The sequence below is a fragment of the Psittacula echo genome (assembly GCF_963264785.1).
Source record: "Psittacula echo genome assembly, chromosome: 4".
Taxonomy (NCBI): Eukaryota; Metazoa; Chordata; class Aves; order Psittaciformes; family Psittacidae; genus Psittacula; species Psittacula echo.
The window spans coordinates 33,483,024-33,508,394 of record NC_137738.1 but is presented as its reverse complement, the minus strand read 5'-3'; the positions used below and the strand labels follow the sequence as shown (position 1 = coordinate 33,508,394).

Genomic DNA, 25,371 nt, shown 5'->3' with positions numbered 1-25,371 from the left:
ATGGTGCTTCAGCCATTTTTCACACCTAAGTGCAAAATAATTTCAAGATTATGGAATTGCTCTTTCTTCTCTTCAGTTTCCAGTAGGTCGGATTATCAATGAATCTCCATTCAAGTTACAGAGCATCTTTGGAAGAAATAGATTAAATAGAGCAAGAAGTGTTGCTAACAGTGATCATACACATGCTTCAGTTTATTAATTCGATCATGATGCTAGGAACATCCATGCAGTTTGATGTCGGCTGGTGTGATAATAAAATGCATTTTTTTCCTTTACTCCTGTGTAACAAAGGAACAATTTTTAAACCTGTGCTTTTCTCTAGCGAAATATTTAATATAACTTATGTGGTTTGTGAAAGGAAACTCTAATTAAAATAAATCCAAAATATCATTCTTTTCCACATGTTTCAGTAAGAATTTCAGTTTAGTGCTGCATTATGCTGCCTGAAAGAAATCTATGTTGATTTTTTTTCTTAATTAACCATGATGAAAAAAAATGGGTGTTATTAATGTTTTCAGTTTGTCTGGGAAGCTAGAAGTGATACTAATGTCTTCCAAAGGACCGCTGGTTTTATTTCCAGGAATTCCTTTTAACAAAATGTTCACCGCTTAATATGCTGACATTCTCTTTGTTTCTATAGTAATACAGAAAACAGGGTTTGTTTGCAACTTTTAGCCTTAAATCACTGTTTGCCATTCAATAACTTGTGTATATTATCCCTTCTAATTGTAAATTAAATAAGGAACAATTTCTTTGTATGCTGCTTGCTCTTTGCTTTGTTGAGCATTCTCGACTGTGCTGCATGCATCAGAATGGTGAATGCACACATCAGCAAGGTGTTTCCACACACACATTGTTGCATGCCTAGCTTTAGAGACTGACTTGTGCATGTCTCCTGTGCATTACACCTATCTAGGTGTGTAGGCCAAATTATTCAGAAATCAAAATGCTTCCTGCAAGTGCAGTTCTACTTTCTGGCAGATCAACAGCAAACCTTTAGTTGGTGAAATCAAAGGGTGAGACTACCAAGGATTTCACAGCACTTTTGCCAGTCTGTGTCTTGCCATTTCTTTTACCAAGACATGTTTTTCAAGTGATATTTTATAATACAACAGCAAAGGAATTATTGAAATAAGGGGCAAAAATTTGGCTTGAAAAGAAGGAGACATAAAAAACTTCTATGTAAATGACAAGCTCTGTCAAGCATGTTAAAACTGGGAGTCCTTCACAGACCACTTATGACACATGACACATTATTTTTCACGGGTTGATTCTCGCACCCTATCTTCTTCACCTTCAACTTGCATTAATTAACCAGAAGCAGTGACGGCTCTACCGTCCATAGCTCATCTTTGTAGGAACACAAATAAACCAAATTAAGTGTGACTGCATACATAGTTGAACAGTAGCGAACACGTACCTACTTTACTATGGTTTTTGTCCTAGAGGGTGTACAAATTCTCATGAATCCTTCAGCGAGATGGAACACAGGTGAGAAATGCCACTTCTTATCTTTCAACAGATTTTCTGGCACGAGTGGAAACATACTATAGCCAGTATTTGGCCACAATTTTGGTTCAAATTTAGAGTACGATGACTTCTGAAGTGTTACTTCCATTCAGACATCTGGGGGCAGCAAAGATGTACAAGGGCACGGCAGTATTTTGCCCATCATCTAGAATACTTCAGTACAGTGTAGGTATTTTTGCATGCACAGCTGATCACTAGTTTTAATGCAAGCAAAACAAAGATACGTAACCACAATATCAATCAGGTGGCATTTCTGAGGATGTTTTGAGAAATGCAATTCTCTGGTTTTATTCTGGGATTACTTCAATATTGCAAGAATTCCTTTAAAAAATTAGTACTTTAATTATTAAAAAAAAAATATCTCATGGTAACTGATAGATTACAGTTTTCAAATTGTGTATTGTTTGACATATCTTTCTAATACAATTTCAGTGTACATCTACCTCCTTTCAGATAAAGTTGTCATGACATGTGTACATAACCTGATGTCATGAAGTTCCATAGAAGTTAAATAGCCTACCCTCCGTGTTCTGCTGTTTAGATGGTAACTGCTTGCTCACTAGTTTGTTTATTTCCTTATGATGTCCTTTATATCTGCCCTTTCCCTGGAAGCTTGAAGTGCAGCTTTGTTAAAAGGAAAAAACAAGGACAAAATCTCCTACATGGGGGATAGGCCTCTGTTTTTTATCAGAGGATATAGGGGCATGTGGTAAACCTGTAGCTGCAGAAGTCAGATGTAGGTACCCAGTGGCTCAGTGGGGCAGAAACGTGTGCAGAATGCCCAGCTCCTGGGAATTGGTTATTTTTAGTTTCAGCTTTTGCTTGGGAGGGTATCTTTGGCCTGCTCACCCTTTCCTGCAGCTGAGAAGTCAGCATTTTCCTGGATGTGCTCTGGCATTTTTCTCTGTCAGGGTAGCCACCTTTTGAATTGATCCTCTTGCAGCCTGCAGAGCAGGCTGTACAGAAGAAGCAGCAGTACATTTTGCCACTGTTTTGCAAACAAGGAAACCAGGAGTCTTCTCGATGGCACTCTCACTAGCTGTGCTCCGGAGCATCTACCTTCTGCCAGCCTTTATCCCAGGCTTGCCTCAAAATTGATTTTGCCTCAAAATGTCAATCTGCTTGTAGTTCTGCAGTACAACAATACCATGAAGAAGTTTTCTTTCCACAGTGTCATCAGTGGAACAGTCTAAACACAATTCCGGACTGTAGTTGACTTCTAGAAGCCATGGCTCGAATTTGTCATCAATCAGGATGTCAAAGCCAAAGAGCTCAAAGCAATTGGAGGCCACTGGTAAGGGAGTTACAGCAAGCAGAGTGAGAATCGCTGTGTTACTCATCTGCCAGCTGACGGTGTCATCAACCCCAAATATTTAAAGGTAAGAATGAAATTTGCTGAAGGTTCATTTGCAGACACAGCCAATCTCTTCTTTATGTGTTTAGATTTCAGTGTCGTTCTTTCTCTCAGTTTTGGTTTCCTGAAACCCACAGAGCTGCTCCCTGAGGACTAGATTCCATGTTCAGAACAGAGTGTAATGGACAACAAAAGGGTATGCTGAGGACCATTCCGACATACCACCCATATACTAACCTGTATCTCCTCTCTGAAACTAGCAAGCAAAAGAAATACAAAATGGGCAGGACACACGCTACACAAGACTCCTTCATATCCTATTACCAGAGTGACATACTTGCTCTTTCTTTTCAGGCTGAGTTTTAGACTCCAGAATGAGTAGCCTCTGCCTTCCAAACTGCAGAAACCAAGGGAGCATGTCACATTGCAAAGTGCTCTATTCAGTGTGTAGCTGAGTTGGCCAGGGATGCTTTTTCTGTAGAAAAATTACGATTTGTTGAAGTGGAAAGCTTTTTTCCAGAGAACAAAAGTAATCCTTTGCCAGCTTTTGTATTTAATTTGAATTGCCCTGTTTTGAAATTATTACAGTATCTTATATTTGTTTTTTAAATGACAATGGTTCTGATTTTTTTAAATGCTAATTTAGTTTTAAAACTAGAAGGCCAAATGTGGCATTAATTATCAAAACATAAATTGACATGATTCACAAGTTTTGCAAGTCACAAAACCATTTAAGATTCTCATTATTTTATTTGAATGTGAAAAACAATTCAAAGATTCTTGCAGGATGAAAAAACATGTTTCTCCACTCTTGACATTGGGTGACTCTCATATGATGTACCTGTGTCTTGGCTGCCCAATGCATTCTGCTGCTGCAAACAGACTCCAAGGGGGAAATCACAAAGCAGTCACAGAGCTCTTCTACAGGCAGTGCTGTGAAGTCTGTGACAAGTGCTTTACAATGCAGTGGGCAAACCCAGGAGAGTCTCAACGGGGGCTTGATGGGAGGAGGGTTTTAGAGGAGGGACTGAGAGGTATTTCAGGGATGCTGGGAGGCACAGCAGTGGCTACTTCACCATAGGACTCTAGTATGTAGGTCAAAACTAGCACTGGACCACCTTTTATCCTTTAGTGAGGGAATATTACCTAAAACTGAAGGGATCTGAAGCAAGATTTGGTCCAGGATGTGAGAAATGAGGCTTCTATTCAAAAGAGACTTTAAGCCTCATTAATGGGCTGTGACTGTGGCCAAAATTTAAATTTCTATATACAATGAATTTCTATGTTCCAAAGTAATATGTAATTCTGTATTCCGATAATAATATACATATTAATATAATCAGTGATGTTTTACTGTCAGACTTGCAGTACCTTTCCATCTCAGGTTTAAGCTAGTGTTGGAAAGGAGCAAGTTTGAAACTGTACTGGGATTATTTCCTTGAATCCCCTTAGAGATCCCTTTGATCAGTCTGTTCCAGCTGTCCTAGTTGCCTTATCTCCCAATTTTTTGAGCACCTGCAACCTACTCACTGAGGGGGCAGAACAGGGAAAAGAGAAAACCTGTAGGCTGTGCAAGCACTACTCTAATAGCCAAAACACTGGGGTATTAGCAACACTGTTTCAGATATAAAAATCCAAAACACAGCCGCATATGGACTGCTACGAAGAAAATTAACCCCATCCCAGCCAGACCTAGTACAGGAGGAAAAAGAAAAAAACTTACCAAAGGATCCCTCTGAGGGAGGGATCATCTTTTTTGTTCTGAGGTTGTATAGCACCTCATGTAGCGAGATCCTGGTTTCTGTGTTGGGATATTGCAAACAAACAATAAATGATTATGTTCATACAGATCAATATTGCACTGATGTTGATCTCCAAAATCCTTTTTGCTTCGCTTGCTCTTTAACATTGCTGTGCAAAAGAGAATCGGAGGAGGATTTGGTGGTGTGTTTCACTGCCTGTTATTGAGATGAAATCTAATTTCTGCATCAGATGGAAGCAGGGCAGAGTGAGAATCAGCAGCAGCCCATCAAATCCATCTGTTATCTCCGGACAGCTGGGAGGCCATCAGGATTCTGCAGAAACAGTAGTTTTGCCATTTGTATTTCCAACAGAGAGATTAAGAGCATGTCTTTGAGCTGGCAGGGCAAAGGCTCAAGAGAAAGGTGGATCTGTGAGGAATCCACCTACCACCTTCTTTTCTGCAGAACATAATGAACTCTACTTAATGTATGAGACCTGGAAAAGAAGCTTTCCATTTGAAAAGCCATGAATCAACACAGGTGAAGTCTGGAGTGGAGTCCAGATGCTTGGGAACAAGAAATGTTACAGAGAGAGCAAAGTAGCATAAAACGTTCTGTTATTTAAAAAAACAAAACAATTTGTTGAGGTTTTTTTCACATAAATTGTATTATTTTTTTTCTATCATGTTGTCGCACCATATGGTGCCTCATCCTCCTGTTATGGTTAATAACTGAGAAGAAATAGTTTCTAATGTTAGCTCCGTGGCGTGCAAAAACTTAACTAGCCATGTAGTTTATTTCCAGGAGCAGCAATAATCTTGGAGATGAACAGCATTTGCCTTCAATTGCTTTTATGCTGTCTGCGTCGTACAGAGGATCTGATCATAATGTCATTACCACTAATGTTTATGATATCTGTACCGTGCTTTCTCATCAAGATGTAGGGACACTGAGCAGTAATCGCACTACAGCACTCTTCTCCTTGCAGTAAAACCACAAAAATCCAAGTCTGGAAACAGTATAGTACAGGTGAAACTCAACAGAAGTTGAAATAAAATGAGTGAAATCCTTACCTGAGCCACTGCTAGATGCGATAGGTCTCAAGGAGATATAACAGCATAGGCACATCCTTCTTTTCTCCTCATTCTGTGACTTGCACCGTTACCTGCTTCCTTTTCATGACTGAGTTCCCCATGTAACATGCCCTGGCCACTTCTCTTGAAAACACCTCTGTCTGTGGATGGGCAAGTGGGGAAAGTTCATCATGACTGAAGTATTTGTTCATGGGAAAGGCATCTCTTTTGGGAGAAAGCTGCTGTAAGTGGTGATGCAAAAATGGAGACAGGAAACCCGAAAGGGAAAGCGTGCTGGGATAGAGGGATGATATAGGCAGAAACACAGTTGTCTGCTGACCTAAGACAAGTTGGTGGATTCAGCGGTTGATGGGGTTTGTGGTGTTCAGATGTGAGCTGCAAACTACAGTCAGTTTACAACTTGATGTTATTTACAGCAAGTGTTAAAGAATGCAGGATAAGAACCATATGAATATTTATTAGTGGTTCCATGAAATGATGCCTGTTTTCTGCAGTCACCTGAGCAACTCCCACTGCTGTCATCTTCTGATTTTGCATGTGGGCTTTTCAGATTTAATTGTAACCCTACAGCACTAGGTCTGATGCACAGATACAAAAGTGTGAGGACCTCAGGATTCTTGTTTACATTGATTAGGACTTTATTAATTGAAAAAAAAAACCAAAACAACATTTAGTTGGTCATATGTATGAAAGGGTGAAGTCAGATAAGTCTTCCCTTATAAAACTGAGATGTCAAAAGAGGTTTTACTCCTAAGACATTTGCCTTATACTGGCCTTGAAATCTGTCCCTTTAGCATCTTTCTGGAGACAGTACATGTTGGAACACCTTTGGAAACATGCCCGTAGGAGCCAGCCAGTTTGCTTTGCCTGCCTCTGACCCAGTTGGGTTACACATGTGTATCCTGGGTGAGGGGTCCTACATCTTCCTTCCTTGTAACAGGTGTTCCAGGGGAGCTCTTAGCTTCAAGGTATTCAACCGCTCCATACGTCACCATAGAAAACACAAGCATACACAATAGAATGTACAGTTTGATGTAGATTTGCAATTTGGTGCTGTAACCAAAGGCAATGACAAATCCTAACGATTCCCAGAGACGGTAATTTGCAAAGGCAGCCTCCTTGTGTTTCTCAAATAAAATGCCATAGAGTCCTAGAATGAAGGAGAAACAAGACTTGTGGAGATTAAGTCTGCAACTACATATTTTCTGCAAAGGGAATAAATAGGCTACAATCTCCCTCATGAATGTCAGAGAAAGGAGAACACCAACTTTGTTTTTAAGCATATTTATGCTCTTGTGAATTGCTGTAAGTGAAATAACAGAGCAAAAATGACAAAATAGAGAATATCAGAGAAAAAGCGAAAGAAAGGAAGGATGGGCTCATCTGAAGTGAGATGACAGGAAGTTAATTTCTCAAGCTATCAATCAGCCACAAAAAAGGAAGGTTCTTGCACTGATGAGCAAGTAAGGAAGGAAGAAGAGGAGATGGCCAGAAATGGCCCTTGACACTGCAGGCATTCCATGTAACCTATTGAGAAGGTTATACCCAGTCCTTACAGGCTTCCAGGTAGTTTTGTCTAGGGACAACATGGTCCTTAGGGATCAAGTTGCTCTTTCAGTGTGGGGTAGAAAGGATCAAAGAACTATGGGGACCTCCCTACTGCCATCCTTCACCACTTTTGGGGGGAACCTGCATGGACCCTCCTTACACTCTTTACCTGTTCTTCAAACCATTTTCTTTCACCTGCCTAAGAACATGCAGAGATTGTGCACGTAAAATGCATGTTACTTGTGTTCACCACAACTTGGCCTCAGAAAGCCCCCAGGTGAGGCTCACACAGTGTTGCTAACGGTAGTAACATATATGCAGAGATTTGCCTCTGAGATAAATAGGTCTCCAGATTTTTCAGGTCCTGGACAATTTGGCAAAAAGAATATCTTTGATGTATACAGAAAATCTGGCCAGCAGCTGGAAAATGTTCTTGACATAGAAACTTGGTTAAACTGGTAATCCTAATGCACTCATGTTCACTGAGAAGCTCCCACTGAGTTCAGTCAGCTGCACACCCACAGCTGGGAGTCAGGGAGGGATTCCCAGCCTCTAGGTTTGACTAGTTGGGCACGCAGGGAAGGGGAGAGAGCTTACTTTCCTCTGGGTGCTGAGCTAGCATCAGGGGTGATAAAGCAGCAGGCATTTCCACTGACTTACTTAGCTGTGGTGTGCATGGGGGGAAGGCAAGAAATATAATGAACCTTAACTCTTCTCATCCACTTCTCTATTTAACAACACATCTGTGTGAAATATGCACATTCAGCCAAAAGGCACAGAGGGGTACAAAGTTCTCTAAAAAACTGGGTTGGCTCAACTAACCTTTCAGTTCTGTTAACTAAGGGAGAGATATCTTCTGTATGTAAAAACTTACCGCATCCTGATGACTGAAAAGGACATTTACTTCATTTTTCAATTTAGACATGATGGAAAATCTGGACAAGTGCATCACAAGATGTACTTAGCTCATTAAACTGTCAGAGTGTAGTGTTGTGTGAATTATTGGATAATAATTCATTATTATATGACCTGTGTTATCTTCTGGAAAGGGATTAGTGAGGAGAGTTGTTACAGGAAGGTTTCTGATGCCATGACAATTCCATGTGTTGAGATAAAAATGGCTTGCAGCTGGTACCTATTTTCCCTTGCTATTTTGAAGCCTTCTTTTTCAACCGAAGCAATGTTAGAATTGAGTGAGGATCTAGTCCAAGGTTCAGCTATAGGAAAAGCTGATTTGGCAGGAGAGATTTCATTTCCAGGGTGCAAATGTGGTATTAGCTAGCAGTTATATGGGAATGCAGTGGTGGTTTTGCCTCAAACCTGAACATCTGTCCTCATCACTAACAGTCAACTTCAGTATGGCGCAAGTTGCCTGGCTGATGCTTTAACAAGACCTGCTGAGCTGGCCAAGTGGAGAGGCTGCTAGGTCTGAATTTTTGCAGCTCACTTCCATGGCAATTATCCTCCCTGTTTGCCAATGCCTATTTTCCCACTCCTTCTTCTGGTACTAGTATGTACAAGGTATGTAACAGGACCACTGGAATATTTGAGTCCAGGTATATAAACCTTCCAGACTGATTTATATCCTTCCTAAAGATACAGGTCAGCCTGGAAAGAACTTTATTTTACTGTAGTCTACCCGATAGCTTAGCTCTGTGCTATACAATGATTACACTCCAAGTGCAGTTATTGCCGGGGGGATAATAATAGTATCTGTGTTCAGATTAGATAAGAAAGGGCACTACACACTCTGAAATGAAGCAGCTTTCTTTGGAAATAAAGGAGGGTGTCCACACTCATACACAGACATGTTAGGAAAGCTTTAAAAAATCAAGTAATTCACCTACTGTGAGCCTATATATCCTCTAGGGGGAACTCCAGTATTAACTATCCACAGCAGGCCGAAGCGAGCCATCTTCCATTACCATAGAGTATCTTTAGTACGTGGCACAATGCCATTCTGTTCCATCATCGATTAACCTACTGAGGCCCAAGCAGCAGTCATGGGAGCTTGACAAAGGAAGGACCAGAAACCTTAGTCCCTAGTGCTGTTTTAGAAGTCTTATCTCACCTAATAGCCTTTGGAGCTGAGAATTTCTTATGTGATGTGTATTTGTATAAAACTGATAAAGGGAAAAAGAGATTTAGCCCTAAATGGGTATGTCAAATTGGAGATCCTGTTCTGGGATGCAGCATTATGGAGTAATGTCACTGCACCTCTCTGATAAGGTTTTATGTCATCACTTGATATTTCAGGGTGACAATATGATAGAGCAAACTGTATGATTTTATAACTGAGGGCTGTGGAACAGCTGAAGAAGGTACAGACAAAAAAAGGTACTGTGCAAGCATAAGGAACATTTGGGTTTTTCCTCAGTTAACACAAACATGGAATTTGCACAAGTATTCTGCAGGGATCTGGGAATGGAGATGACCTGTTACAGTGCTGTAATGGAGGTGAGTCTTGTCACATACCTGCAGACCTCACTTGCCATTAAGCGTGAAGCATTGTTCACTGTCTATCTGGGGGCTGGGAACTGCAACCACTTCCCAGCCACCTTCTCTGACACTTAGGTTCTCTGCACTTACATCTTCTTTCCAAAGGAGGTCATCAGGTCCGTCTTTGTCAGGTGTGCAGGGACCTTACTGAGGAGATGCCCTTCTCACAGGGCATCTCAAATGCATGTAAATTCCTAAAGAGAGGCTCAAAGGGGGTGGAGGCTCTTTTCAGTGGTGTCCAAGAAAAGTGGACAAGAGGCAATGGGCACAAACTGAAACACAGGAGTTTCCGTCTGAACATCAGGAAACACTTTTTCACTGTGAGGGTGATTGAACACTGGCTTGGGTGCCCAGGGAGGGTGTGGAGTCTCCCTCCCTGGAGATATTCAAAAGCTGACTGGACACAGTCCAGGGTAACTGGCTGTGCCTGGGTGGCCCTGCTTAAGCAAGGGGTTGGACCAGGTGACGTTCAGAGGTCCCTTCCAGCCTTAACCCTTCTGTGATTCTGAAAGAAGCAAAGTATCTGGGGACAAGGTTTTCTGGAAAAGAGAGAAGCAGGATAAAGGGTAGGTCCTTTATCCCGGTGGGAGACTGAGATATGGCTCTCAAGAGTTTTGGGAAGAAGCCTGATTAGCAGCCAGGAAGGCTGTGGCTGAAGAAGCAGGAAACAGCTTTACTTCAGAGAGAGCAAATCCTCACTGACATTCTTCTTCCATGAACCTGAATAATGAGAGTACTGATTTAAAATTACACCAAAGGCACAAGTCTGTGGGTTGAGATGAGAGAAGATGAGAGGGTGTTCCTTGACATATGTACTAGTTCTCCTCCAAGGGATATGAGCTGCTGGAGGGACAGAGAAGTCTGGCTGGTCACTTCCTGCTGCCTAGAGGTGGGAACGTATGCTTGAGATGAGATCACTGTCAGTGCCAGGCAAAGGACTGTGATGTTTTTCCCTTTGGCTCTCTAGGAGGAACATGAAAATTTATCTAGTGCATAAAATCACCTAAGCTACTGAAGCACCCAGAGGGACCAAAGGGAGGGAAGCCAAGAAACATAACCTGATGTGGGCCCAGGTGAGCTAGTTCTGTCACATGCATATTCCTATGGCATCTGCCAAATATGAATTTGAGATAGAGAAAAACAATAATCATGAAATAAGAGGTAAAATATGAGAGCAGATGGGAGAGTATTTAACTGTCTTCTGACCCAGGCTAAGGCATTGATTTAAAAAGAGTGTGACTGATAGTCATGAGCAGGCTTTACTTCAACTCATCACAATATATATGTATCTGTTTCTTGCCCTCTTCAGCATTTTAGAGTCTACCTTTAGTGTCTAGAAGAGAATTTCCTCTAGTTTTGATTAAGTGATATGTTTAAATAATCCCTTGTGGAAGTCAGTTCGTATCAGCTCATTATCTGAACTCCATAATAATCACACTATATCACAAAGCAGAAGAACATAAAAGATTCTAGGGACAATAGTAATACATCATATAAGTCCAATGGTATACTTCTAGTAACAGACTCCTAGGTTAAGAGTGTAAGAACTGAGGCAAGTATACAGTGATTTTCCCCACTTAGTGCTCTCCTGACTCTTGCAATCAAAGCTGTAGGGACTTTCGAAGTTGGAAATTTCCTCTGTCCTACCAAGCTTTAATAGCCCCCCTGGAATATTTTTCCCTGAAGTGATGTAATTCCAGCTTAAAAACATTTACATTTTGGCAATGAATTCCATACTTCAGTCATGCATTGTGCAAAAAAAGCATTTCTTTTGATTTCTATAAAGCTGCTGCCTGATAACTTTATTTGGTACCATCAGTTCTGTTATAAAGGGAAATAGTGAATTTCTTAACAACTTTTTCATACTATTATCTTACTGACTGTTTTCCTTACTTATCACTTGTTCAGGCTATAGTGTTCTAGTCTGTTAGTCTTTCCTCAAGTGGAAGTCTCCCATGACTCTGTTCCTTTTTATTGCCTTTTTATGTCTTATCACATTGGATTAAGATTTTTGAAATAGAGCAAATCAGAGCTGCATGAATTTATTTGGTTGCATAATGTAGTTTTGTGGTTTTCTCTACTTTTTTCCTAATAACTCCTAACAGCCAATTTGCTGCTTCTTTTGTTGCTGAACTTTGAGTTGATTTTTTATCCAGAGTGCTCTCCTTCATTGCAAAAGACAGACTAATTGCGTCATTCTTCTTAGTTTTCCAATTATCTTTGAAATACTTATGCTCCTCCAGAATATTTATTCTGAGTACCCATTATCATTTTCTGCAGTGTTCTTCTCTCTTCATCTTGGAAAAATTCATTTAATGAATATTTTACTTTTTTATTTCCAAATTGTTCTTATTTTTTCTACTTTCCAATGAGCTAACATATTTCTTTCAGATGCTGTCTTAAACCCATTCTCATTTTTATGCACACTTTGTTTTATAAATACAAACATATGAATTTTTATATCTCTATAGAATACATTTCATTGTCACCAAGACTTACCATTAGTTTGTGTCTGCCAAATGGCATCAGATAGGCCCCAAAGAGCAGGAAATATGAAAAACACAGCAAGCTGCTTAGGATGAGGTTTCCACAGCAGTAGTGCTATTATGCAGGCAGTGTTTGTAACCGCAGCTGTTAATTTAGAGAGAAAGTAGATAAATGTAAATGCAATTACAAACAGTACAGATAGTACTAGGTAACACTTTCAAATTCTTCCCCCAACTAGAGCACAAGTCAATCGTAAAGTCTTTTTGGTTCATTGAGATTTGTGCTGACAGAGTTGATATCACATGGAATACAAGACAATGTAGTCATTTAACAGTCTTCAATTAATAATTCTGAGCAGCTTCCTGTGCTGAGAGATCCTCATTGCTGATTAGCCCAAAGAACAAAACCTGCCACTGAGTAGGAGAAGGGACAGCTGAAAGATTTGCAGTCACCATGTGAGGCATGTGCAAGGGGGAGGAAGCACCCTTCCACGCTCCCTACCAAGTCCTTAAATTGTAGGTTTCCTTTCAGAGCCAGAGGAGGCAGTTAAGTATATATAGAGGGTCTGGTGACTTTTTGTCTTTCTTTTTAAAAGTGGTTTGTAAATGATTGCTCCCTTCACAGGTGCACCTTCACCAATTGAATACAAAGACCATTAAACAGAACTGAGAGGTTCAGAGGTCTTGTATTGCTAACACTATAGTTGTGCTGTTGTTCTTGTTTTATTCTAAAATGAGTTTCATAGAGTGAGACATACACCTAGGACAGACACATACAGAAGAATCTCTGAAGTAGTGACTGTAGCCCAGGTTTAAAATTTCCTGTGGAGGTAATGCCTAGAATACCTAGATGCACCCTGACTCAGTCAGTGATGATTCTAATAATACAGGTTACTCTGTAGCGGAAGTCAGGTACTAGTTCTCTTCAGTATGCTTAGTGGATACAGGGACACGAATGAAATATTTCTTGGTATTTTTTGATGTCTCCATTACTCTATTACTCATTTGAGTCTTCCCTGGAGAGACAGATGTTCTTAAATATACGCATCTCTTCTCACAGCAACATGAAAATTACTATCACATACAAGCCCTCAATTTATTCTAGCCTGACATGCTGTCGCATGACTTTCTTTTCTTTTTCTCCCTGTACAACGAGTAGTGAAAAGAACATCAGGCTAACCTTTAAAACTCTATAAAGGTGAGGAGGTTTCACCCCAATGGAGAAATCCTTCTCAGGCAGAGTGTAGGCCTCAATATCTGTATTGTAAGATGATTTATCACTGGTTGCATTAGAGCTATAAAACATTAAAGCTGCAGGGCACTTTCTGAGTAGACAGTGCCCTCAAAAGCAGGATGAACTACACCACCAGCAAAGTGATATAAGGTCTCGATGTGATAATGACCTCAGTACAGTGATTAACTGTGCTGCCCCTCTTCTCATGAATGAAATTTGCCTCCAGATTGACTTTGGTTTTAACTGATAGCTGACAGTGAGCTTTCCCTTTGTAGTGCATGCAAAGGGGAGAGCACTGGATTTGATATATCACATGAGGTGATTAGTCCTTCAAGTGACCTTTACATACCTAATGCAAATGGACGCTTTCTACCCGTGAACTGAGAGATCTTTCCAAAGAGCAGAGAGCAGAGGGAATTTACAGCTGAAAAGCAGATCATCACATAACCAACATAATGTATCCCCAGGGCACAGGTCACATATGCCTGGAAGAGAAAAGACAGTGATACCACCTTTTCTTCAGTGAAAATAAGCAGCTAAAGTTCAAGGGTCTTAGCTTGACTATTCGGTAAATAGCCAGCATGGACAAGATCACAGGAGCACAGCTACAGATTTTGTTGACAAGCCCCTGGTGTATTGACATAGTTGGCCTTCAGCATTTGTATTCCTAACCTAGTTCCCAGTCAGGCTGATGCCATGCAAACAGAGCAGTAACAAGCAAAAGAAGTCAGAGCACTGTTTGCTGTGCAAATAAAACTTCTGGAAGTGGCACTAGGAATTTTCTGCCCTTCCTTTCATAGCCTAAGAGATGAAAACCCACAGTCAGCACTATTGTCATTACAGAGCAGCACCGAAGAAAATGACCTCACCTATAAGAGTATATACAACCAAGGAAGGGGCCATAGAGTGCCCCATTCAACCCATTCAAACACAGCAGCAAGTCATTTGCTTATATGCAAGGTTTGAAAGCTTAAGTGTCAAATAAGCAGCTCAGGAAGATTGTCACCTTTCTTTGGAGACTTTCTCAACAAATGTCTGGAGAACACAATTGCTGTGTGTTCAGGTTTGTAGAGAGACTGGAGGAGCAGAGGTGGTTTTAATCATTTCAATCCAGGGTTTGGACCTGTTGCACTAGTGATGGGTGAGGGCTTTCAGCCAGCCACATTGAGGATTTGCCCTGTTACCATAAAGGTTGTCAAAATAAAATATGTGGTATGTGTGCTGACTTGCACTTATACAAACTCTAGGGAAAGCAGAAGGAAGAAAAATATAAAAGCTTTGCAGACTGCTGGCTTTTCTCCCAGTTTGTTATTTACAACAAGCTGAAGAGTTTGAACCTGTAGCTCTGTGCTGTGGCCTCCACTGGTGAGTTAAGCTCTCTACAGTGTTCTTTTTGAGGCTGTTCCAAGGGACATATTTATTGCTGACCTCTCCTGTTTAAAGATGTCACTCGGAGTTCATTTGAGAAGTAAGCAGTAATTTAGCAAACCACAAATTGCCATTGAAAACATCTTCATTTAACAGGGAAATAGAGATCAGATGCAATAGCAAGACACGAAGGCACAAAAAAACATTCAGAAAGACATAGATTTTCATTGTCATCCACACCTTTGTGTAGTCACCAGAAAGAAATCCCTGTTCCAACCCACTGTAAATTGTCAGAGGAATTAGAAGACACTGTCTTTTATCTTTAAGATGCTGGAAAGTTGCTAGGAACGTAGACCAAAAGGATGATGTCTCTAGTATTTCTTTCTCAGTCTCTGCTCGGTCAGATTTGATCTGGTCCAGAAATGTAACAATCAGCAACACAGCTAGCACACCACTAGCTGCAAAAACAAAACAAAAAGTTCATGAAAAACTGAGGAATGCTCAAGAGTGATGGGAAGTCGCTTGATGCTGTTATTGTTCTGACTTAGTGCTTAGCTCTCTGTGGGATGTTTTGGCAGATGCCTCTGATTCCGCTTCAGTGTAAAGGCCATTTCTGTGTAAACAAGAAGGCCTGATCTACATCCACATCTTCTGCTTACAGCTGCACACCTCTCAAATCCCCTCAGCTGAACTGTGACTGGCCTGTTGTGACAGACACCGGGGCAGCTGCATGGCCGCAGAGGGTGATCGCTCCCCTTTCCAGGGCAAGCGAGGGGTGTGGGGACAGGGAGCTGGCCAGAAACAGCTCCCTCGGGAGCTATCAGAAGGCTTTAAATCAACATGAGAGAGGAATATTCAATTCCAGTGCCAAGTTTTTCATGGCTAGGGGAGATTTTCCTTCCAATACATGGAAAGAATAATAAAGGGCTAGAAGTAGAACTGCTGCCTTGGATCCCAGTATATGCTGCCTTTTTTCTTTCTTTTTCTTTTTTCCTTTGTTAGCTCAGGGCCATGCTTTTAGCACAGAATATTGCGATAGGATGAGGGGTGATGGTTTTAAATTCAGGCTGAAAATGAGGAAGAAATTTTTTACAGTGAGGGTGGTAAAATTCTGGAAAAAGTTGGCCAGGGAAGTGGTGGATGCCCAGTCCCTGGAGACACTCAAGGCCAGGCTGGATGTGGTTCTGAGCAGCCTGATCTAATTGAAGATGTCCCTGTTCATTGCAGAGGTGTAGGACTCAAAGACCTTTGAAGGTCCCTTCCAACATAAACTATTCTATGATTCTATGTGCTATTTTAAAGATGACAGAGAGTGACTCTGGGGGACTTGAAAAGGATGCAAATTACAGCTTTGACCCTATAATTTCCAAGCAGAAGCAGCATACGAAAGAATACATGGTGTAGTAAATCAGAAAACGATCATGTATGTATCAGTCTAGGCTTGTTGCTTGTGGAGTGAATCAATACCATCTTTTTCATGTTATGAAGATAACTGTCTCATAATATACATGGAGCACCCACAGATCCACAAGTGATTGCTTCTTTACAAATGCAAGTCATGATTATGTTTCCTCTCTTACTTATGCTGACTAGAATTCCACCCATGGAAACAAGTGGAATTCAGAGTAAGAGGAGAATGAGGCACCTCTTCCCATCTACATTGCCTATTTGATATGCTCCTATGTTACTATGTATGGGCATGCTCTCTTCTGCAAACTTAATGTCCAAATAAGTTAGCAGATTTACATTGAATTACTTCCATTTTTTTATCGCTTATTATTTCTCATCCATGTCTCCTAGAGTGAAATTGTATTCTCCAGTGCCCTGATTCTCCACTGTGGCTGAGCTGTAAATGCTTTGTCATTGTTGGCTCTGCCAGGCTGTTTATTAGTGCTTACGTGCTGACTGAAGGACTTACTTACATGGATGAGAGCAGGACATCCACATTTACAAGACAAATAAATATTCTTACAAACATGTCAGATGAATCAAAAGCAATTATAAAAGATAAGTAACTTAATACTGGTTAGTATGAACATTAATAGAGATATCCACAGCCTGTGAGAAAACTAAACAAAAGACTTGTTCATTATTGTCTACACCCAAGCTGGGCAAAATATGTATTCAGCAAGCAAACAGAGGAAACATTTAAAAAACGTCTGTGAATGAAATATTTAGCTATTTGGGTTCCCTCAAGGTAGGAAAAGACATACCTTTTATTAAGAGCTTAAAAGAAGAATGAAACTCTACTGACGCAGGGTCAGTAGATAGCAGGATTGTATTCATTTTGCATGATCCCACCCTAAGGGAGTGCTGTATATGTTAGTCATCAAATTTAAATTTAAACTTGTGAGCCAAGCCTGCCTTTAGCAGAAAGGCATGAGCTCCAGCACACTCTGGAAGGGAAGTGGGGGGATATTCTTTGCATTTTCTCACCAATTAGGAATGGAGCTTGGGAAGGAAGGAGGTTTTTCTGGGATGCCCCTGTCCAGTGAGGGCTGGCTTTGACCGAGTCACATTCTGTTTGAGCATATGGCAAATTACATGCATCTGTCCCAGCAAAGAAGGTATATTTGTGTGCAGAGACTGCAAAGATATTTAATCAGAGCTAAGGTGACATACTGCCTTTCCAGATACTTCCACTTTATCCAAATAACTTGCTTTGAGCCAGATACTTTTTGAACTTTTGTCACTGAATGAATCTTTGCACATCTATTTTTGTCTTTCTGATTTTGGAATGCGTCAGCCTTTTCTGTCTTTGATTCCCTTCTAGCCTTATGCAAGGAAAGTCTATAGCAGCTGTAGTTACTGAAGGGGAGATATGCCACTTCGTCTAGTGCTTCTTTTTATCTTTGCCTTTCACACTAGGGTATTGTAATTCAGGCAACACAGATGAGAATTGACTGAAGTTGTAAAGTCTCATTGGGGATCGAAAAACCTCCCTGAAAATGACTGCATGCTCTGGGAGGCCTGGTTCAGGTCCACCTTTAATTACAGTGCAGTTCTTGTGCTAAAACTGTTTTACACGTGGTAGAACACCAGCCAGTTCTGACAGGCATCCCCAGATGACTAGAAGCTGATAAGTTCAAGTACCACTACAGCTGGGCTGCTCTTAGCGTCTTGGACCTTTGCATGTGTATATAAATTTGCCCAGTGCCATCAGCAACTACTGATGATCCTGAAGACAGATAGTGAATTTAAACCTATCTATCATCTCTGCATAACTGGATAAACTGCTGTAATCCTCTAATTGCAATATGGGCGTACTTTTGATTCTAGTCTGTAGAACAATAGACTTTGGGTGAAACAGAGGGGTTACCATGCTGGGATTCAGCTTTATTCCAGGTGGAGAGTGTAAAGAATGTCTTGCTCCTAGAAACAAAAAAATGATACGGCACTGGCACAAAGCATTTGAAACTATTTGGGAAGGAGTTGTTTACACCTCTCACATATCTTATTTCCTTTTAGCAAATTGGATTGAGGGAGGAAGTTGGAAACTTTATCCATAAAGTCATGCTAGGTTTCATAAATAGTAGGTTCCCCATCAATGATACCCATTAAAGACTGTGTGAATTACTTACCAGTGTAGATCCCTAGCAGAATGTAGATTAAGGAGTTGGAGGGTTCTGCTGATCCAGTAGTGTTAGTGGTGTTAGTCACGCAGTCATATGCTCCACAGCATGCCACTTCTGAGATTTCCACTAATTCAGTAAGAACCAAAAGAAACACTGGTCAGGGAAGAGATCAGATGAATGCATGCTATATATAAGGACAGAAGAAGAAGAGAATCCAATGCTTGGTATTTGTTCCTGGTTTCAAATCCTTCCTGATTAGATTTGATTAACTTTAGAATATAAGTTTAACACATAAAAATTTGATCTACCAGATGTAGTTGCTCAAGGCAGAACATTGAATTGATGGCTAGATGGAGACATGCTTAAATCCAAAGACTAAAATATGAATCCAAGCTCAATTTGGAGTATTTAAAGTTCCAGTGTGTATCTCTCTATACTTCTTAACCATAACACCCCACAAGACAGGTCCCTCAGTTTACACCACCACCGAACTGATGGATTTCAGCTCTTACAGCCAGAGCACATTATCCCTCTCCATATAATTTCTGTATGCTTTATGGGAATGGAAGCCACCTTGAGACATCTTTTTGTTTTATAAATTGAAATTATTATAACCCACAAACAGAGTCTTCCAAGAAATCAGCTTTTCCTGGCTTTATTACTTTATAACTGGCTTTATTACTCTGTGAGAATGTACTTGAAACTCTAAAAGTTTGGCAGGGTTTGTAGTAAGACCTTTGCTTTGTTCAATCCCATCAGAGTTGTGCTGAGCATATATCAAAGCCACATGTGTGTACTCACGCACCTTGTGCGTTACCACAATACCATGCCTACTTCTTCCTTTCTGTAAAGAAAAAATACTAACCCAAAGTGTAAGCTTGAATAAGCTGTATAGCGGGGAAGAATGATCGAAAAAACATAGAATTGTTTCAATGCTTTCACTGCAGAATTTGTCACTGGTCCAAGCATAATAAAGGGCAATACACTGTACCTTGGCTGATTCCTTAAACATGACTTGATCTGTAATTTTGCATTTACAGTTATTGTGCAACTACTTTTAGTGTGTTTTTCTCCATTGCTTCCAAATAAAGCTGCTGCAATGTGAACCAGCTCTTTAGCTAACTTCATAAACAACTTTAGGTTCAACATCAGATAAAAGTTAATAACATGAAGAAAATCATTACCTTATTATAGCCAGTGGCTACCACTGCAGTTTTGAACAAACAGACCTGGAGCAAAATCACCATATGCAAATGGTGAGTCACACTAGTAGAGTGTGGAAGTGTGTAAAACAAGTTTTCTATCTGTTCATGCACCCTGTAGATGGAGATGCACATGCAATTAGTGATATGGAAGTTGCAAGGCAGGGTTTGCTCTGTTCCTCTGGAAATAAACCCTGAAATATTGATGAGTAAGAAAGGATGACTCTTGTTTTTTACATTTTTTTGTAGTATTACCTCATGGTGTAGCTTGCCTTGCTGTGTCTGGATGCAGTGATGCAGGCAACATGTCAAGTGTATGTATGTGTCTGAATTTTATGCATTTTGATTCTGTAGGTGCATACCACATCTTTCTGACTGCCCAGTGAAATTATACATTTTAAGCATGTGAGCAATAGAGGTGGGTGCCTTTGCTGCACTGTCAGAGGAGAGGAAAAGAAGTGAGTAACTGGAGATCCTTACCCCCTCACCCACAAGAAGCTCTCTCTACATTAAAGCTGAGTTTCACTGAGAAGGCACTGAGTTTGAAAGCTTATGGTATGATTGCTCATCACTGTTGTGAAGATAGGCAAGGCCTTTGACTTTGAGAGCTGTTCACAGCACACCTCCCAGGAAAAGAGCATTTCCTGAAATCCAGTGTAGTTGGCAAAAAATAAGTAAAATATTTTCTTTAGAATTTAATGGAACATTCTCAGATTTAAATTCAGGAGGGGATTTACAAGAAAAAAAAATACAACAAACCCCCCCCCCCAAACCCCCAGTATTTTAATCCCCTTATTAATATAATGTGTGCTGTGAAGCAGAAGAGAGTAAAATGGTTGCAGTCTGTGCAGACCCCACAGCTGCACCACAGCTTCTGTGCTGCGAATGAAATCAGAACAGACAGTCCCTCCCGAGATATCATATGGATCAGGTCATTCGATCAGCAGGGTTCTGTTGCACTTGATGCAGTCTTTTAGCATTCTGCTTTCATGGTGTCTCATTTGTAGTTTCTTATGTTTAAAGGAAGTAAGTGTCACACCTTGTGACAACTGCTTTGCCATAAACCCAAGAATTCAAATATTAAAACCTGATGGCAGCTCCCTGACATTTAGTTTTAACCTAATACCTATTTGAATACTTTCTAGAGGACATACTGCTGAACTGAGCCGGGGAGAGAGCTAACTTCTTGCTATTCATAGTAACAGTGTGTATGGAAGGCTCTTTGTCCATCTTGTTCTGACTTTGACAGGATAGGGAATGCACTGGAGACTGCAATGATAATACACCCTTCTACTTTGAAACTCTGCGGTGGCATCCAAGTATTAATTTATCTTCACAACTGCCCTTTTAAGGCTTATATCAATTACAAGCACGGGAAATGAGAGCAGTACTATTGAGTGATTTCTTCAAGCTACACGGGCATCTGCTGTCTGAGCCTCTAATACAGCAGAGGAGCCCTGGCATGCAGGCTCCTGCCAACAGCTACTTCTATTTCTTCTTGACAATTCTGTAAAGCACTCATTTTCAGCAAGCACCAGCATCGGCTTGACTAACTTTGAATGCTTAACAGCAAATCAATCCAATACTACAAGCTTTGTGAAAAGGCTTCTTCAGTATTTTGCCTTTTGTTTTAATCCACTTTAAACAGAAGTCAGATGTGAAAGACTGCCGCTGCCAGAGCCTATCTATACATTACAACATAGGGGTGGAATTCGAAAGGAATTCAATAGACATTTATTTTTGAGCTAGTTGTCTGCATTCTCTTTATAGATGATGAAAAGATGATAGAAAATAGACACTTCCAGAGAAAAGTGCCTGTTTCCATTGACTGTGAAAGCTCAGCTACAGAAATCTACCTTTTAACTATTTAGAACCAGCTGATGTTTATAGAAAGAAGTGCCAAGATTTTAAAGTATATTTTACCTTTGGTGGAAGCTTGGCTAAACACCAAGGATGAGATAAGATTTCCCCAGATGCCGGAGGACTGAAATATCAGAAAGAAGACCCCAAAGTATTGGTTGATAATGTCTTTCCCATTTTTTCCTGCTTTCGCAGCATATGAATTGCCAGCTATGGTGAGGTAAGTGCATTTGGCAGACCATAGTGGTGCTCCTCCTACGCCCAGGATCACAGAGGTAGGAATTAGTGTGTACCTGCCAAAGAACACTTTATTTAGCATAGTTATTATCCATTACCATAATAATCATTTGCCCAAATATCCAGGCACAAAAATAAACATAAAGAAGTAGATTTATCCTTTGTGTGGTTCAATAAATCTGTTACATGGAAGCAAGAAAGGGACAATCTTATGAAGTTTAGGATGTGCAAGCACCCCCGGCTGTGTCCAGGTGCTAGGCCCAGGCTGGGCTGGCTAGGTCTGTGCTCATGTGCCTTATCCTTTTGTAACTGAGAATCAAATTGCACCTGCCCTTCAGAAGATGGATCAAAACAACCTTCCTCTGCAGAACTGCATTTCCTGTCACTGGAGAGCAGAAGCTGTCCATCCACCTCTGAAATGGCAAGGCAGGATCTAGCATCCTCCTGTGGTCCTCTGCTCCCAGAACCACTGGCTGGGAGACAGCTTTCCCTTCAATCTTCTCAAAAACAGTCCTTAAAGTAATTTGGGTTTTAAATGAAATTCATTATTTCCTTTTTTTTTCTGAAGGGAAATCTCTGCTACACACATGAGGTAGAGAAGCAGCTTCAGGTGGGTGGATGAATGCATTCATTCTGGCCTTTCGCATGTTTTCACCTCTCTGCTTCACCTCCCTGCTTCACCTCCTTCTTACAGGTAACACTTTTTGCATCCAACTTTAAATTCTGCAACACAGACGTAGAGAAGAATGAACTTTGCCCTTACTGATTTTGTTCAAACACAATAGACACGGTTAAAGTATTTAAATTTTACCAGCTAGCATGGAAGTTTCCTAGGGAGAACGCGATGTAGCAGCACATAGAGCCTGCAATGGTCCACTTGCAGCCCAGCTTCTTGATGAGGATTGGAGGGAGGAACATAGAGGATAAGATGAGCGCAGCATAGAGAACACTTAAGGATGCAACACCCAGGCCTTCTTCAGAGTAGAGACTGCTCTGCATGGACAACAACAGCAGTTGAGACAAATTTTATCACAGGCATTTTAATTGCTTGTGCATTGTGTTTTCCTCACAATGATAACCTATTTATGAAAATATGATACAAAACCAGGTGAGCATTGCTCAGATTCAAAGCTTTCGTAAGTCAGACTTTATCTAATGTAATTCGCTTGAGTTTCTCTTTGAAAGCAAGCTGAATGAAGGATAACCTCTTTTCTTGGCCTTCACTTTTTGTCTCAGGCAGGAATATCATCAGATCTGCATTGCAAGGGCTGATTTAGCAACAATGGAAGATTCTTTGATTAAACTACAGGTCTGACATTTTCTAAATTCTTCAGAGGCCAAGGTCCAAATATCCTAATATGCTCAGAGCTCACAGCAGCCCTCTGTAGCTGGAAGTAATTGATTCACCCGCATTTTCACAAGGGAGGAATAACATGTTACTGATCTAACCAAGTTTTATATATTTTATGCTGAAAATTTCTCCTCTTGTCTTGATACTGTGAAACTTGCAATGAGAAGAGTGAGATTCTGCTTATCAACATTATCCTTTTCCTTTTCCTTAAAAGCTGACATGATCCAGTGCAATTTTGGAAGGGGGAATGGATGTTGTGAGGGTAGCACTTGAGAGTGCTATAGGAGGGCAAGGCTGCAGTAGCTGCACTGAACACTTCCAGGCCCTGCAGTGGCTGCATGGCCTGGCCATGCAGGACCGTGATGGCAGCCACACAACACCCCTAGCCAGAAGCAGTCATCAGGACAGGGAGGTGAGGAAATTCTCTGCTGAGCAGGGTCAATGTATCTGAGAATCAGAATAGTTGTTTTGTAAACAGGCAAAGAGGCTTCCTGATCACAGAGGTCTTATCTCTGAAATATCACAAGACTGGTTTTGTCGGCTACAGCTTCCAAAAATCAGAAGCCAGGTCTCCAAAATCATATGATAGCTTAATTCTTGCTGCTTTGGGGTTTTGTGGGGTTTTTTTGGAGGGGGGAATCACAGAATCTCAGAATGATTGAGACTGGAAGGCACCTCTGGAGATCGAGTCAAACCCTCCTACCACCTATAGCAGGTTACCTGTGTCCTGGCAGGTTCTGAATGTCTTCAGAGAGGGAGACTCCACAACCTCCCTGGGCACCCTGTTCCAGTGCTCTCAATGTAAAGAAGTTCTTCCTCATGTTGAGGTGAAACTTCTCATGTTTTAGTTTATGGCCATTAGTCCTCATCCAGTTGCTGGGCACCACTGAAAAGAGTCTGGCACCATCCTTCTGGCACCAGCTTTTGAGATATTGATAGGCATTAATGAGATGCCCTCTCAGTCTTCTCTTCTCTGGACAAAACAGGTCCAGCTCCCACAATCTCTCCTCATAAGAGGATTTAATACTTCTCCTGCAGGCTACAATACAATAAAATAACTTACTTTTGATTGTGTCTCAGCAGGTCCTCTTAACCATCAAGACAAAATGGAGAGAGAAGAGGACTATTCCTGAATCAGCACCACTCCCTCCTGCAGTGTTAGAGGAGGCTTTATGTTCCAGCACTTAACCTAAGTGTGAGCTGTTTCAGGTGATGGGTTGACTAGTGGCTTCTTGGATTTATCTTTCCCTGCGTTATCAGTCTGCGCAGCTCATAAGATCTCCATGCATTTTGTTTGTGCAGAACTTCCCTAAACTTGGAATTTGACACTGTCAGCAAAGAGAAACTGCTCAAGGAAAGGAGAAGAAGGAGATGTAAACAGCTAGCAGGGATCTATTCCTGTCATTCTATAAACCCATCTCTGCTACTGTGCTTTAAGATGCTAATGCCAATACAAGGCAAATTTGCCTTTGATTTAAAATAATATTTTTTATTATTATGTTATATCATGATGCCAGGAATTATTGTATGATTTTATACTTAAATTATTATACTTAATAGATTGTGCATTTTGTATTTTACATTGTTGCATAACAATAAAATTATGGAAACTTAGAATTATTCAAAACAAACCCTTTCCAGAAATGAAATTTCTTTTCCATTTTGCAATATCTTATTTTGAGAAAAATCTCAGAGAAATTTTAGTTTTCATTCTAACAACTAATTTGTAGACCTAAAGTAGTGAGACACAAGTATTAAAACTATTTGAGAAGTACTAGAATAAAATATTTAGTAAATGCTGGGGATCGGGGTGAGGAATACTAACCTGTAGCAAGTTGATGTTTTAACCCACCACGTAAAAAACACTGTGTATGCCTTCCTTGCAGAAACCACGGAAAGACTGATGGGTCTCACACTGCCAGTTGACCTGATGCCCTTCCATGCCAACTGTCCTGCCAACCAGTAGCATGATCTCCTCTTACCTGTAGATTCTGGAGTCCTCCATAAGCAGTGAAGAGAAGTAAAAATCCGAAAGAAATGACCAAAACATTCTTAAGATTCCTTTCCATGTTGATTCATACAAGACAAAAGGTCTGGCGGTGGGCAGAGATGATCCAATTATTCCAGGGGATGATCTGAGTTGAAGAAAAACAGCTTATGTTTTGTTGGAAAAGGTCACTTCTCACTGCATGTGTAGGGGAAAGAGTTGTTAATTATTTGAGGATTGGCCAGTGAACTTTACTTTTACTGATACTGAAAACTCGTTATGGAGCTGTTACTCCTGTTACAGA

At 40.7% G+C, this 25,371-nt stretch overlaps 2 protein-coding genes across 2 annotated transcripts; both read right to left on the bottom strand.

Annotated features, from left to right (window-relative positions):
• Positions 1 to 1,969: 1,969 nt before the first annotated feature.
• On the bottom strand, positions 1,970 to 5,828 carry TTLL2 (tubulin tyrosine ligase like 2; the record flags this gene model as incomplete). Its single annotated transcript, XM_080615876.1, is given in 11 exon segments — positions 1,970 to 2,086; positions 2,088 to 2,110; positions 2,113 to 2,170; positions 2,172 to 2,223; positions 2,225 to 2,411; positions 2,414 to 2,585; positions 2,589 to 2,618; positions 2,622 to 2,903; positions 2,907 to 2,933; positions 2,937 to 2,959; positions 5,792 to 5,828. Coding segments are annotated over 11 exon segments (1,008 nt in total).
• Positions 5,829 to 6,607: 779 nt separating this feature from the next.
• On the bottom strand, positions 6,608 to 25,149 carry UNC93A (unc-93 homolog A; the record flags this gene model as incomplete). Its single annotated transcript, XM_080615875.1, has 8 exons — positions 6,608 to 6,870; positions 12,267 to 12,398; positions 13,837 to 13,972; positions 15,096 to 15,313; positions 18,437 to 18,556; positions 21,556 to 21,785; positions 22,541 to 22,722; positions 25,063 to 25,149. 8 exons carry the CDS (start codon positions 25,147 to 25,149, stop codon positions 6,608 to 6,610), a joined length of 1,368 nt encoding a protein of 455 aa, XP_080472001.1.
• Between the last annotated feature and the right edge of the window lie 222 nt (positions 25,150 to 25,371).